Genomic DNA, 14,293 nt, shown 5'->3' with positions numbered 1-14,293 from the left:
TTAAACCAATGGTTAATTTCAAGTTAAAAAAGAATGTCGTCACTTTTCTATTAAAGGCAATTCCTTAAAAGAAAATAAAAATCCTTTCTTCTGTTTTTTTTCATACAAAACATGACCCTCAACTCTACACAAAATGGAGAAATCCCTTCAGAACACATAGAAGCTACTGGTAGTACTAATGTTTTTCACGTTTATGAGATTGCATCCAGTGAAAGAATGCTTGCATGTCAGTCATCTATTACATGTCACGAGTTTTCAGCTAGAACTGGATTTTTTACATTTATGTCTTAAAATCTGCAAAAACTCTCTCAAATTCTAGTGAGTGAAACCAGCTTCAGTATACAGACATTGTGCCAAATAGCACTTGACTGCTGAGCTCTGCAATTATCTCTGCAACAGCCTCCTTCACCATCAAATAATTACTATTCTATTTTAAAAGGAAAAGCACAACAAGACCTGGAAGACAAAGTCCCTTCCAAAATCTCAGCTTTTACGACACAAGATATAATTACTTACATTATTATCTATAATTAGAAATACGTTGTTCAAAGATTAGAGGCCATAAATGAAAACATGTGGCTACTCACCTACAGTATACCAACTCGCATCTGTCAACTTGCTGATAACAGCTTCTTGAAAGGATCCGTCAGGCATTTTTGTTTCAACCATTGCACCGACCTGCAGAAAGGAGTATCTCAAGGTTACGTATAATCTCTAACTCAAATAATGGAGGTAAAACTCATGTAAGCATGAATTCTTCCACTAAGCTGGTTTGTTTGTTTAAGATGCATTTTAGCTGTATGTTACTCTGTGAAATGTAGTCATATGGCTGGTAGGAACAAAGGTTCCTAGGCATAAAAGCTGAACTCTAAGTAGACAGTAAAGCAGTAAGGAACTTGGAACATCTACTTTCAGCGTGACTTTCAAGATATAATAGAAAGCTAATTGGAAATAAATATTCAACTATTCAATCAAAGTAACTGGTACTTTATTATTGATGTGCATACAATCATCACTGATTTTTATAGTTTAAAACACTTATACCGTTCTCTCTAAATTCAAACATGTTTATTCACTGTTGTACCATCAGCTAGATCAGAATCTAAGGATCAGCCTACAACATGTGTTAGTGTTCTTGCATTAGCTACAAAGAAAAATACAAAAAAGGTGATCTAAAAGGAGCTCTACATGCAGTCACTGCTCTATAATGTAGCTGTTCTGGTAGAAAACTGTTTGGTATCATAAGAATACACATCAACATGTATTTTTTATATAAAATACATTAACTACTTTAAAAACACTTTTAGAACAATCCTATTTACTATTATCTAGCAGGCTTGAATTCAGCCTCATGGAATCAAGATCTCCATTACTTACCAGAAGTTTAGAAAAAACAGCCTGTGTGATACTGTTTGCGTATGAAATATTCTACAAAGAAGCGTTAACAGCCTCCAAACATTATCAGAGTTGATGCTAACAGTACAGAATCAATCTGATTGAAAGTAGTGGGCCACCTCCTGTTGATTTCAATTCTGTAGATCAGGTACCCAGATAAACACCATCAAAACTTTCAATTTTACGAATCAACTTCGTTGATTAAGAAAAAAAAAAAGGCATGCAGTATACATACTCTTAGAGGTCCTTTCACTTGATCATCTTGCACTAACTGAGTTGAGTTATCCCCCTTCAGAACCACCTGAAAGATATCCATAAACTTTTTAATACGTATCTTATTTTTAATGGTAGATAAGAAGCAAATGAAAGGGTAATAATAATTAGGAAAATAAGATCTTTATCAAACGTACTCAAACATTATTGAACGCAAAACCTTTGGCGTGGCTGATTTTACTCACAGGAAGCCCCAAGTATCACACTTAACACTCAACCTGAAACATCATAATTCAAGAAAATCAAACACCAGGTTTATCAAGTTTTTGATGCAAGTTTGAATATCAATGCAATCCAGGGTATACCTGGAACCGGGTCTGCAGACCACAAGATTAATGGGCTTTTTCTCTCTCTCTAATTGTAGCACTTCATTAACAACACATCGTTTGAGTACTGAACTGCAACCAAAACACAAAGCTCTCTATATTAAAACATACCAAAAATAAAATAAAATAAAAAAATCTTTGAACTGACCACAATACCACCACCTCTGCTATCTCAAACAAGAGAAAGTTTCTATGGTAAAGATGTGAACCAGTAAAAGTATAATTAAAATAAGGATCAGCTACACTGCAAGTAAGGCATGTTTTTTGATTTAAAATCCTGTGTTTTGAGAGAGTAACACTGATGACACAGAATGAGCATAAGCCTATGCAATTTGAATCCCTAAATTTGCAGAGACTTGGATTTAGAAACATTAAAGACAAATATTTAATGGTAATAGTTATTAACTGCTTCTCTGCCCTTTTCTGCAGCAAAAAGAGCTACTTAAGTGTCAAACATGTTTTAATCAAAAATTCCTACTTCTTTTCAGGATCCAAAAATTCAAGGAACTTCCTTTCTACCTATAAAGATGCCCAGTTTTATAGCTCCCTCATCATTCAACCACAGGCTACATGGCAGCTGCATACTAACATGCAGTTTGTAGTAATATGAATTCCAAACAATAACACAGCTCATGCCGTTTTTACTTTTTTTTTTTTTTTTTTTTTTTTTTAATCAGCATTGAGATAAATACAGGTAGTTCTGCTACTCAGGAAGAGACTGCTGGACTGTTTGGACTTGGGAAGTACGCCGGGGTGTGCCCACACACTCTTAATTACAATATCAGGCTTAGCTTGCTAAAACTTCAATTGTTATTTTACAACTGAGATACAGTGACAAGAATTTCCACCAAGTCCTATACTTAAAAGTCTTTCCGTGGAGCAATAAAGCATATTAAATGCTTTAAAAGCTATAGAGTAAAAAGAAACTCACACCCATGAACAGTCTAAATGCTCAGACCAAAGAAATAGATAAAAAAATCAAGGATATCACACGAGGAAGGGGAACACATTGCTTCCTACAGAGCATCTCGTTAACACCGATTTCAAAGAACATTGCAAATTTCTAGAAGTACTCATTAAGAACAGGGGAAAAGACTGAAATATCTGAATAGGTTTTTTTTAAATCAGACTTCTTTTCATGATTTAAAAAGAAAAAATGATACGATCTATATATGTAACTGAAGAGACTGATAGCTTGTTCTACTTGATCTAAGCATTAAAGCACGTGAAAACTTAGATGTGTTCTAAAAAGCTTTCAACTCTATTTGGTAAGTTTTATTGGGTCGCTAGTGCCTTATTTACATATCCTGGACAGTAGACTAGAAAGTACGAAGTGGGAAGAATTTGAGAGAACAAAGTACAAGAACAACTTCTATATTTACTTTGCATCCTTAACTTATATTTAACTAGTTTTTATTCTTGTTTTCCCACATTAGCATTAACAATAGTACTACAACATCAAAATAATGACTTTCTGTTTTGGTTGTTTTGGCATAAGACCTGTAAATGTAAATGAGTACTAAGTGCCAGTTCTAGACTGGCATAGGAGCTCAGCTACAGCTAAAGGAAACTACTTTAAAGGCGGTAGCAAGGTGCTCAAAACTAACAAAGTATCATCCTGAACACTTCTAAAACCTGACCTAAAACACTAACCATTGCCATATTTTTCATTCTAACCTTGATTTATTTTGGCATTGTCTCTTAAGTAAAACTGACAATGTCAGCTGGAAGGAAATGTAATTTTTGCTTCTGAAGAGTCTGCTCTGTCTCTCATTACACATGTAAAGCCATAAGCCTCTATTCGTAACATCAAAACTGATTGCTGTGAAACTGATGCATTCAAAACAGAAGACAACCGTGATCAGGAAGTAAGTAGCACAAATAGGTAATTTCTAAGCCTGTTCCTGCTGAAACAGGAGTGAGCTCAAAAATTTGGAAACAAACAAACAAACAAAAAAAAAACAAAAGGAAAAAAAACACACGAAAATCATAACTGCACCAGCATTTAAGTGTTCTTAAAATTCATATACTAGATTGATGAACATTTCCTAATCTTCAGGATTTTGATCTTTTCTAATAACCCTTTCAACACAGTGTTTTAATAACACCACCAAGAAGCACAGCATACTACCTTGACTTTCACAAGCCTTTTCACTGTCTTAATCTTTGCCTCACAGAAGGCACCACGGTACTTGGCACTGACATCAGTTCCCACTGTCAGGTAGGCAGGCTCATCCGCTGCCTATTAAGAAACAAAAAATAGGAAGAAAGTTTAGCTCTTAATTATTTTTACAGCTATAGCACCAGATATTTGATTTTTCATCTCAACTTTGAGACTTATTGATCCTTAAGTGATAAACAACGTCAGCAATCAGGCTGCTCTTCCCATAATAATTAAAAAAAAAACAACAAACAAACAAGTTACAGGAAGTTTTGTTTCACATAGTGTCGCCGACCCGTGAATCTGTCAGCCTAATTACTCTCCTAAAAATATCTTTGAGACTTTTAAATTGGTATTTCAAACATCTTCTTAAAAAACAGGGTAATAATGTATAAGAATGACAATTAATTCAAGTTACTCTCGTACAACATACAAAAGGAAAATACTTCAGCTGCAGACCTGCAGTACAAAAGATAGCTGCACTTTTCTCAGCTATAAGCAATTCAACGACACAGATTATTTAAAGCATTTGAGACTGTTATCATCCCAATACCTACAATTAAGTCTGTACCATTCTATATATAGGACTTTTTTTTTCCTCCTGCGGACTAAAAGGAGGCCTCTAGAGAAATTCGCTCTGCTCTTTCAAACAGTTGTTAGCTGTTATTCTTTTTCCTTTTAGACGCCTTTATGAAAGTTCAGCCGCTTCTGCGTTTTGAGAGGAATATTTGTCAATGTGTGTTTTTTTTTGTCTTAATCTGGGTTTATTACTTAACGTTTCGCTTTACGGTGCTTGTAGCAACAGATCGGCAAGGACAAAACCCCCGTGCTGAACACGTCCACCGAGACAGGAAATCAGCGTGGAATATTAAGACGCTGCTTTGTTGTTGTTGTCTAATTGCTATTATTTCTGAAACTCGGAAGCCAGGAAAAGTTTCTTCCCTCTTTTTGCGAGTTATCCTGTTAAGTTAAGGCTACGTAGGATGAGAAAAAAAAAAAACAACACCGGCAACAGCAGAAGAGAGGACAAAAGCTGTGGTTTTGCGAACTTGCAACAGCAGCGGCTGCTGCTACAGGAAGCGTTTCGAGGCAGGAGCCCGAAGGACAACAACTCTGAGGCACGGTGCGGACCCTCAGCTCGGGGCTCCCTCCTCAGCTCGGCGGCGAGAGGAGGCAGAAGCGAAGCGAAAACCTCCAGAGGAGGAGGAGGAGGAGGAGGAGGGAGCCCGTGAGGCAGCTCACCTTCATCTTCGGCCGTTACGTGAGGGCTTCCAGCTCCGGGACTCCTCTCGGCCGCGGCCAGGGGAAGGGCTGCAAGACAACGAGAGCGGCTGAGGGGCGGGGGGGCTGCCCGTGAGGGGGCGGCGGGGGAAAAAAAAAAGGGAAAAAAAGGGGGAAAAAAGCGTCCCGGGGCCGCTCGGTGTGTCACGGCGCCATTGCTCCCGCTCCCGGAACCGCACGGGGAGGCTGTGGGGGGGGGAACCGGGGGGGACCGAGGGGGAACCGGGGGGGACCCGGGGCCCCGCCGCCGCCTTCCCCGCCCCTCCCAAGTTTGGGCGCCGCCGCCTCCAAGCTTCGGGATCCTTGTGGGGGGGGGGGCAGCAACGGGCGGCCCCCACCTCCGAGCCCCCCCTCCCTCCCTCCCTCTCTCTCTCTATGGGGACGGAGCGGTGGAGTTGTGCCCGCCCGCCCGCCCCGGTTTCGCTCCGTACCTGGAAAGTGGGAGCGAAGTGGGCAGCGCCCGCCTCAGCTCGGCTCGGTTTGGCTCGGCTCGGCTCTGCCCGGCTCGGCCCCGCCGCGACGACGCCGACACCGCCCCCCCCCCGCCCCCCCTACCCGTGAGCGGCGGCGCTGAGCGCGGCCCCACTCCGCCCCCCCCGGCCCGCCCGCCCGGACTGGCAGCGGCCGGGCAGCGCCGAGCCCAATAACAAGCTGTTGAGCAGAATCCGGCCTGCTCGAGCTCCCATTGGTCCCTTCCTCACGCCCCCCGGGGCTCTGCCCCGCCCGGATTGGGCGCCGCGGACGGCGCTCCGATTGGTCGCAGTGAGGACGGCGAAGGGTATTGGTCAAGCGTCGACGCAGGTAGAGGCACGCGGACTTTTGATTGGCTCTCCGACAGGGAGCGACGCGATTGGTGGCAGTTAAAGTGAAGTCACCGAACCCCCCGCGGCTGATTGGCGGGAAGCGGAGCCGGATGCGCCTCCGAGCGCGGCGATTGGCTGCGACCGGGAGGCGAGGAACAGCGGCGGCGCGACGCGATTGGCTGGAGCCGCCTCCGCGAGCCGCGCAGGGGCGGGGGGACGAAGAGAAGGGCGGGGCGGGAAGAAGGAGGGAGGGGGGAGGCTGCGGCGGGCGCGGCGCGGCGCGCATGCGCAGCGGCGCCGGGGCTGCCGGCGCCATTTTGTGCGCGGCTCCTGCCCATTTTAGGCGGCCGCGGGGCGGGGGGGAGGTGGCGGCGCCGCAGGGCCGGGCCCGGCTCGGCCCTCACATGGCGGCCGCGGGGCCCCCTCAGCGCCCCGGGGCCTCGTCACGGAGCGGTTTCGGCGTCTCCTCGGCGGTTGGCGGTGAAGCAGGGAGGCTACCGGGGAAGGGAAGCGGCGGTGGTGGCGGCGGTGCTGCCTCTGGTGGCGGCCGCCGGGCTGTGAGGTGGCTGCAGGTAGGGGGCGGTTGGGGGGGGAAGGGGGGGGTGTTGGGGGGTAATTGGCCGTTACCGGGGTCTGCATCGCCACAGGATGGCGGCTCCCGGTGCCGGTTACTGACAGGAACCAGCTCCACGCGGCCGTGCTCGTGTTTTAATGGTCTTGGTCCTGTGCGTGAAGCCCGCTCTGCGCTCAGGTTTAGCACAGATCCGTTATTTTTCCCCAGATTAACGAAAATCTATCTGATTTCGGTAGCTTTTTTAGCTACATCCGTACCTTAGGGTTATTTAAAGCAGCATTGATAGCATCTATCAGTATCATCTATCGTAATTACAAAGCCTGTTTTGCCAATGCTGCAATAAACGGATTGTTAGCTTATCTGTATCTTCCGTGTGAGATCTGATTTAAAGATTATTTTATTTTTAAACTAAACTTGGTATTCTAGGAAGCAGCAGGCAAAGAGACAGTTCTCTACTGAGCTTAAGTGCCACTTAATACAGGTAAGCCCTAAATCTCTAGTAAGGGTTAATGCATGCAAAGAATGCTTAGAATTGACTACAGATCATGTCTAACGCATTAGAAGCGTAGCTCTGGATTTCTGGTGTGTGGATCCTCGTTGTAAAGATGCTTGAAGACATGCACAAGTTAGAGGAAGGCTTGGGGCGTTTCTTTTAATGCTGAGGGGATTTTGATTTTTGTGGTGTGGTTCCAGCTGATGCAGTGAATAATCTGAAGAGCAGTCAATTGTTTAGAATACATTAAACTTAACTCTGCTGGTAGCAAAACTGTAAGATTTTATTTTGAATGTAAAAGTACGGTATCAGTGTGGATTGTATTAGCTGAATCATGACTTCAGACTTTGGAGCAACAGTTTATATCTGTATTAAGTACAGTACCACTCAATAAATAAACTTGTGACAAAACTAATCAGTCTTGTTTCTGATTTCTAGCAGAAAAACTCTGTCCACCTGGGTGTATCTGTTGCAGCTGGCGTGCCTAGGAAGCTCTTGGCACATCATCCATCTAACTACTGTGAGCAAGCTTTTTTTTCTATGTAGTTAGTCATCAGAGGAGGTGACTTGTTCTTTTATGGCATTTAAAGCACCTAAGAATGTCTAGCTAGGCAGCACACCAGAGAGCATAAACATTCACACGCAGCTTGGGGATGATGTCTGGTATAATGGAATGAAAAAGCTGCGCTTTTGGCATGCTGGAGACCACTCCTATTTTTGGTTTAAAGTAACTTTTCATTGAAACATGAACTTCCGAACTCGGAGCAGGACTATGATATTGAGGTTTTGCATCTAAAAGTATGTCAGTGTGAACTAGCCCTTGAGAATTAAATATAGCCTGGCTATACTGTATCCTTGCAGTTGTGCCCCTTCCCCCCACCATGTGATCTCTTACAGGGAAACAGTTGACAGGAGTGGAAAAAATGAGCAGCAGTTTTCTGGTGCGAGCCCCTTTAACTTTACAAAGCTAACACTTGCTTTTGAGTTATAGTGTGAAACAATCAGTAGGAGTTTTTATCTAATCTCTCTGTAAATAGACGTGATAAAAGAAATAAAAATATTTAACACCATTGTTCAAAGCAGGGGCACTTGTATGATGTGTGCTTTGTTAGCACCAAAGGCCTTGTGGGACAGAATAATCACCTTCTGGGTGTGTGTTTTGTGCTTAGTTTGTGCAAAACAACACCGAGGCATCAAGATACTCTAAATGAATAACTGGTCTTGATGGCTCAGTCCTATAAGTAAATTAGAAAAGTTAACGTACTTCAAATTTCCTTGGTGTCATAGTTGCAGAATTCACAGGGAAGTTGTTCAGCCTTGCATATATGTGGCATTCAATAGGAAAAAGTAAATACAGTAATTTGTGTCTTGCAATTTTTTTAGTACTATGAGTAGCATCTTAATATATTTTTTTTGAGTGTGGATTCCTTAGGAAAAGAGAGTATAATGAGAAGAGATTTCTGGGATAAGTAAGGTGTTTTAATTCTCTTCAGTAGTCAGATACTGCTCTCGATGTACTGCATTTACATATAATTAGAAACTCAATATGTATACAATCACGCCAAAACATTCAAGGAGTATTAAAAATACTGATTCTTGTTCTAAATTGAGCTTCTCTGTATATAATGAAACGCTATGTTACTTTGTTCAACTTCACAGATGTTCAGGGACTGCCAGCTTCTTTTACTTTTTGTTTCTAGTGTTTAGTTCTCCTTTTTTAGATGCCCTTCCCCTTGGTGTTTCTGTGCTGCCAGTAAATAGGCGATATTTTTCCAGCAGTGGTTGAGCAAGCATCTGCCTTGTGGTTCAGAACCTGTCTGTGTGGAACTGCTGAATTTCTGCACAAATGAAGGTCAAATGTGTGCTCTGACTCTGGAACTGGCTCAAAAGAGTGTGTCAAGGAGTTCTGGAGTACTTAGTATACTTTTATAAGGGGAAAAAAAAAGGGGGGAGGGAGAGGAACAAACCTCACAGAAAAGCGATGACACCAGAAAGATCAGTTCTTAATAGCTGCACCATAAAAATGAAAGGTCAAACCTTTCCTACTCATGGAAGAAGTTGTGCTTTACTGCTCTCAGCAGCAAGTTCCTTTGTGTTTATAGATATAAATAGAGATAGGTAGATTAAAAAGTGTATATTATATTAAAAAAAATAAATTAAACTATTACCGACTGCTTTGCTACCCCAGCACTGGCACTTTCTTGTTCTCATACCCAAAAAAATGGGTATGCAGTGATCCAAACAGAAATGTGCATGCTGTCTTTGAATGCTTAGTTGTGAGTGTTGTTGGAGAAAGTGTAGCAACCCTTCAACCTGAATTAGTGCATTACATTCCCCAAATCTGACTGGTGGGTTCTTGAACCTGTTGGAGGTGTGTTTTGCACCAGTGCAGTAAGTTCTGGATGTGAATAATCATGAAAATACTTCTAACGTAGCGTTTTGTATGAGGGGAGAGGGAAAAAAAATCTGAGTCAGCTTTCCTGTTAGCTCTGACCCAGCTGTAGTACTCGCTTTGCAGTTTCTCCTTCCAGTAACAGGAGTAAAATGCTGCTACGTGCTCAGCTTGTCAGAGTGTATCTTGTTAGTGGCTTCAGGGATCTCCAGGGAGAAGCAGCCCCGCTCTTCCTGAATAAACTACATCCAGACTCTGTTGTGCTTGTGGCTGCACTTCGTAACTACAGCCCTGCATGCTATAAGATGTGTGCAGAAACTAGTGACACATCGGCTGGTCTGTTATTAGCAGCGTAGTACCAAGAGAAGAAGTTTGAGTTCTCAACTGATGGAGCTGCTGCTTTCATCCTAGAAGCTGAAGACCTGTGCAGCAGCTGCTGTTTCAGTGTGGCGGAGAGCTTTGGTTGCCATCACCTGGATCCCAGTGATCAGTCTGTCCTCCAAAACTTGAAGTAAGTGCTTGAGATCAAGCATGGGTTCAGTTACTGCTCTGGGTGGTAACGTTACTTCACGTGGCTGCTGAAGGAGAATGTTCCTACGTACATTTTCACAGGCTAACTGGTAATTTAAATGCCAGGAGTAAAGGTGAAAGATTAGATCTAGCTGTCAGTCATGTGTAATCAAACTTTGTTTCAGCCTTCCATATAACTTGTTTGCAACAGACACAGCTTGGTACTAGAAATGTATCCTGTGTGTATATCCACGTGGCCTGTGCCAGTGCATCAACCATTTTAGCACAGTAAACCGAATGAGCACAGACTTAAAATAAAACTAATTGGTTTCCAAAGCGTCTCTACTGCATGTAGCTTTGTTTTTTTGCCTGGGCTCCAATGTGCTTTATTGTTGGTCTAAACAGTTTACCTGAGCAATTTCTTATCTTTCAAAGTGAGAAGAGACGTTTTCTATGGGATTGGAAGAGTTGTTCTCTGTAAATATAGTTAGTCACTAGTCTACAGAGCGAATATGGTTTTAGTGTTCCTGAAATAAACTCAAGTTGAAAACTTTTTTTTAAACTTGCATGTGAAACTCTAGATACTCATAACACTAATACTTCCTAACAGAGTCAAATCTTGTTTATAAATAGTAGAGCTTGAGTAGCTTCCCATCTAAATCAAACATACAGGGTGAGACTTGAATGCAAAAACTGCTCTGGGGAATTGTAGTTACATAATTTAAACTTTAATATTTAAATGAGTTTGCATGCTGTGTTTGAAGAATCTTACTGCAATCTTCCAAATAAGTTAAATTTCTGGTAGATTATACTCCTCCTCAAATACTGAACTTCTGGTACCTGCTTGGGAGCAACTACAGATTCACTTCTTCAGCTTTTGGTGAAACCAAATTGGGAGCAAACATACACTGAGTGGGTGTCTGTTGTTCATATTGTTCGTATCTAAGATGTTGACTGATGCTGAAGTTGGAGAGCTAAAATCAGTTCTTTTTCTTTCGGTAAAGAGAAGTAACTCCAGCTGAATTTTTTCTCAATACCTGTGTTAGAATATTGAGGACAGTGGTTTTTTTGCTCTCAAAGTAATTTTCAGAGTGATTTGTCACAGCCAGTCTGAAGTAGGAGTCCACCTTGCTCATGCTACCTGTTGCAAGTTTATATCCTGACAGGCTTTTTTTCCTTCTGCAGAAGGACTCGTTTAAGAAGTATGAGAGGAAATAAAACTTAAAAGCTGTGTTTTCACATGCACAGGCTTTTTCTTGCCCTGTTTGGATTTTTACTAAGACATGTTTCCATACTTGCAGAGGAAGAAAATACTGTTCTAATACTGAAGGTGAGTCCTCAGACATGGTCTACCCACCTGCACAGGTGCCCCCTCCAAGCCTGTTGACTAAAATGGGGGGATTTTCAGATGCAGGGTGTCAAGCACCATCACCCAGCTGGCTCAGGGCTAGGGCTGCACGCTCTCTCCTTGTCAGTGTTCCAGAAAGCAATGTGTATGCCACTATTAGTATGCAGCCCAGCAGAAAGAAGCAAAACTACTTGTGCAAGCAGGGATATTCAGCAAAAGAAAGCCTGTGAGGGCAGTAGTTATGCCCTTTCTTCTAGGGCTTTTACTTGTCCAAATTAGTTTAATCACTTCTGGTTAATTTACTTTTCAGCCTCAGCTAACAAGAGTGCAGTTCGTCAGTATTGATTCTTTTCTAAAAGCATTAATGCCCTCAGTCTTTTGAATTAAATGTTATTAGCTCTAAGTAGCCGCTGTTAGTGAGAATCGCTTTGGCCAGTGATTACCTTCTGATTTTCCTCCTGCTTAGGCCTTTTTTCCAAAGCTACTCTTTCCCTTTGTGTATTTTGCTTGAAGGATATTATTAGTGGTAGTTAATTTCCAAGTGGTGAGGGAATTAGCTGACCAGCCAGCACTGTGTTAGCACAGTTAAGCTGTGAATTAATTGCAAGATCACACTGTTTGCAGGAGGCTGGTACCTGCAGGGGTAAGCTTTCTCCTGTCAGGAGCTCCAGTTCTGCTGTGCACGCTGCCACCCCATTAGTTAAAACCAGCACAGTGTAAACAGAATCGCTGAAATGAGCTGTGTTGAGTTACAGAACTGTCAAGGAACAGAATTTGTGACTTCTTGTGAGTTTAATTACTTTGGGTCAATAAAATGTGTCTTATTAGTGTGGTAGTGGTCTCCTCCTTGCGAGCAGCAAAATGGGTACAAACTGGTGTGAGAATAGAAAGGAACATTTGGGCTGGGTGGAATGGTTGCTTGTTAAACTGGAACTTTCCTACTGGAAACAAATCAAGCTATGCTTTCATCCAGCTTCCTGAGTCAGTATTTCAGATTTCTTCTATTCCTGATGTATTGAGAAATGGGCATGGGGGAAAAACCACTTCCTAAAGTGGTGATCTTTTTAGAGTGGAAATGCATGGAATGAGAGCTGAGACTGAGCTTTATGTAAGCGTGCTGTTAAAGTCACCTCGCACTTCTGCTGCTGCTGTTGGAACCTGTTAACGTAGTCTCCTTCCTACCCCCAAACAATGAACGCAGCAGATTCCTGCTTTTTTGAAAGCTCTGCGAACAAAACTTTAAAAAGCTTCCTGGCGTTAATTTAACCATTGCTTTTGGTGTGTGTGTGTGTTCAGAATGTATCAGCTTCTGGGTGGATTCACTGTTAAGTTAACCTACCCTTAGGTAATAGAATGGTTTGGGTTGGAAGGGGTCTTAAATATGAGCTGATTCCACCCTCCCATGGGGACATTAGCGATCTGTTGCTGAAAGTGAAAGTGACTTTGAATGCATGCAGCTGGGGCTTGCAGGCTATACACGTCCTATCAAATGATGTCTAACTTTACACAATAAAAAAAACTTCTTTCTAAATTTTTACTTGTCTTGTCTTATGGCAACCAAAATGTGTTGTGTTTTTTTTTTTTTTTTTTTGGTGGGTAGTTCTTATATTGTCTTTAGGGGAAACTTCAGGGGATTCCTCTTTTTCTTCTGTATCTGATTATATGCACATGTTTGGACTATAAACTATGCCTGGCTGCTGCCTGCTTTATTCTAGTTGTCCATTTTTGGTTGGCACAGCAATTTGTAAGAACCGTTTTTAAACAACTGTTTCAGAGTCCTTTAATAGCAGCGTACTGAAGATGAAGAGCACTGCATGGTGGTTTAGCCCTCCTGGAAATGGGAGACTTGGTCTGAACTCGGTTGTAGGTCTGGTGTTCTCACATACTAACATGTATTTATTGGATAGACAGCAAGGCTACACCCCTACCTCTTCTGCAGCGTGGTTTCTGCAGCTCTGTAATTGGGCATAAGTAGATGATCATCTAATATGGAAAGTTAGGAGCAGTTAATGTCTCAAAATAGCTCCCAATTTGTAGGTAAAAGTAACTTCCTTGCTGTACGTAACTTGAAAAACTGGTGGGTGGAGGAAAAACTAGTCCTTGTCTTAGAGACAACTGAAAGAAGGAAGCAAGGGGGAGCGAACACTCCTTACTGAATTTTTGGTGGTGGTGGTACAGCCTCAAAATTGTCATGACAACTACAGCTATTTTTCTCTTCTGTATCTTGAAGTTCTGCATGATTTGGGTGACTGCAAAATAATGTACGTTATTTTGCCTTCCCGCTGATAAATGCTTAAGCTATGTTGTGGAAGTCATTGTTTTGTGTTCTGTCATGTTGTTACAGTTCTGTCTTAAGGAGGAGACTTGCAGTATCACCTGTATAGTTAGACCAAAGCTGCTTCCTTAAGGGTGACTTGGACTGCAGAGCCAAATAGCATCTCAAGCGTTACTGTGTCAGTAACTTGCAGCGTGGGGGACTTTTAACCTTAGGCCAGCACGCTATTTTTGGTTATGAGAAGTAACAAGCGACCTGATGCTTGGCATGCTCCAGATCCGCATGGAATTAATTGTTTCAAGTGCTTTTCTTCTGAGTCAACACCAACTATGGCGTAGTAAGAGGTATTAGGGAGATATCCTCATGTATATCTATCTGCCAAACTGGATTTTATGGATGGGTTATGTCTGAGATGTTCAAACAGCTCAATCTTACCTTGCTTTAATCAGTAATATCAGTCAC

The 14,293-nt window shown here is 42.3% G+C and overlaps 1 protein-coding gene across 1 annotated transcript in view; it reads right to left on the bottom strand.

Annotated features, from left to right (window-relative positions):
* Nucleotides 1–5,941, bottom strand: part of ARID4A (AT-rich interaction domain 4A) — a 47,016-nt gene extending 41,075 nt beyond the window's left edge. Inside the window, exons 1-5 of the mRNA XM_032188590.1 lie at nt 5,868–5,941; nt 5,398–5,466; nt 4,126–4,236; nt 1,631–1,696; nt 588–678 (exon numbers count right to left, since the gene is read on the bottom strand). Coding sequence (XP_032044481.1) covers nt 588–678; nt 1,631–1,696; nt 4,126–4,236; nt 5,398–5,403 — 274 coding nt within the window. The 5' untranslated portion in view covers nt 5,404–5,466; nt 5,868–5,941. The remainder of the gene's footprint in view (nt 1–587; nt 679–1,630; nt 1,697–4,125; nt 4,237–5,397; nt 5,467–5,867) is intronic.
* Between the last annotated feature and the right edge of the window lie 8,352 nt (nt 5,942–14,293).

This window comes from Aythya fuligula, chromosome 5 (assembly GCF_009819795.1).
Source record: "Aythya fuligula isolate bAytFul2 chromosome 5, bAytFul2.pri, whole genome shotgun sequence".
NCBI classification, from domain to species: domain Eukaryota; kingdom Metazoa; phylum Chordata; class Aves; order Anseriformes; family Anatidae; genus Aythya; species Aythya fuligula.
The sequence above is the reverse complement of the archived record's forward strand: the minus strand, read 5'-3'. Positions and strand labels throughout refer to the sequence as shown.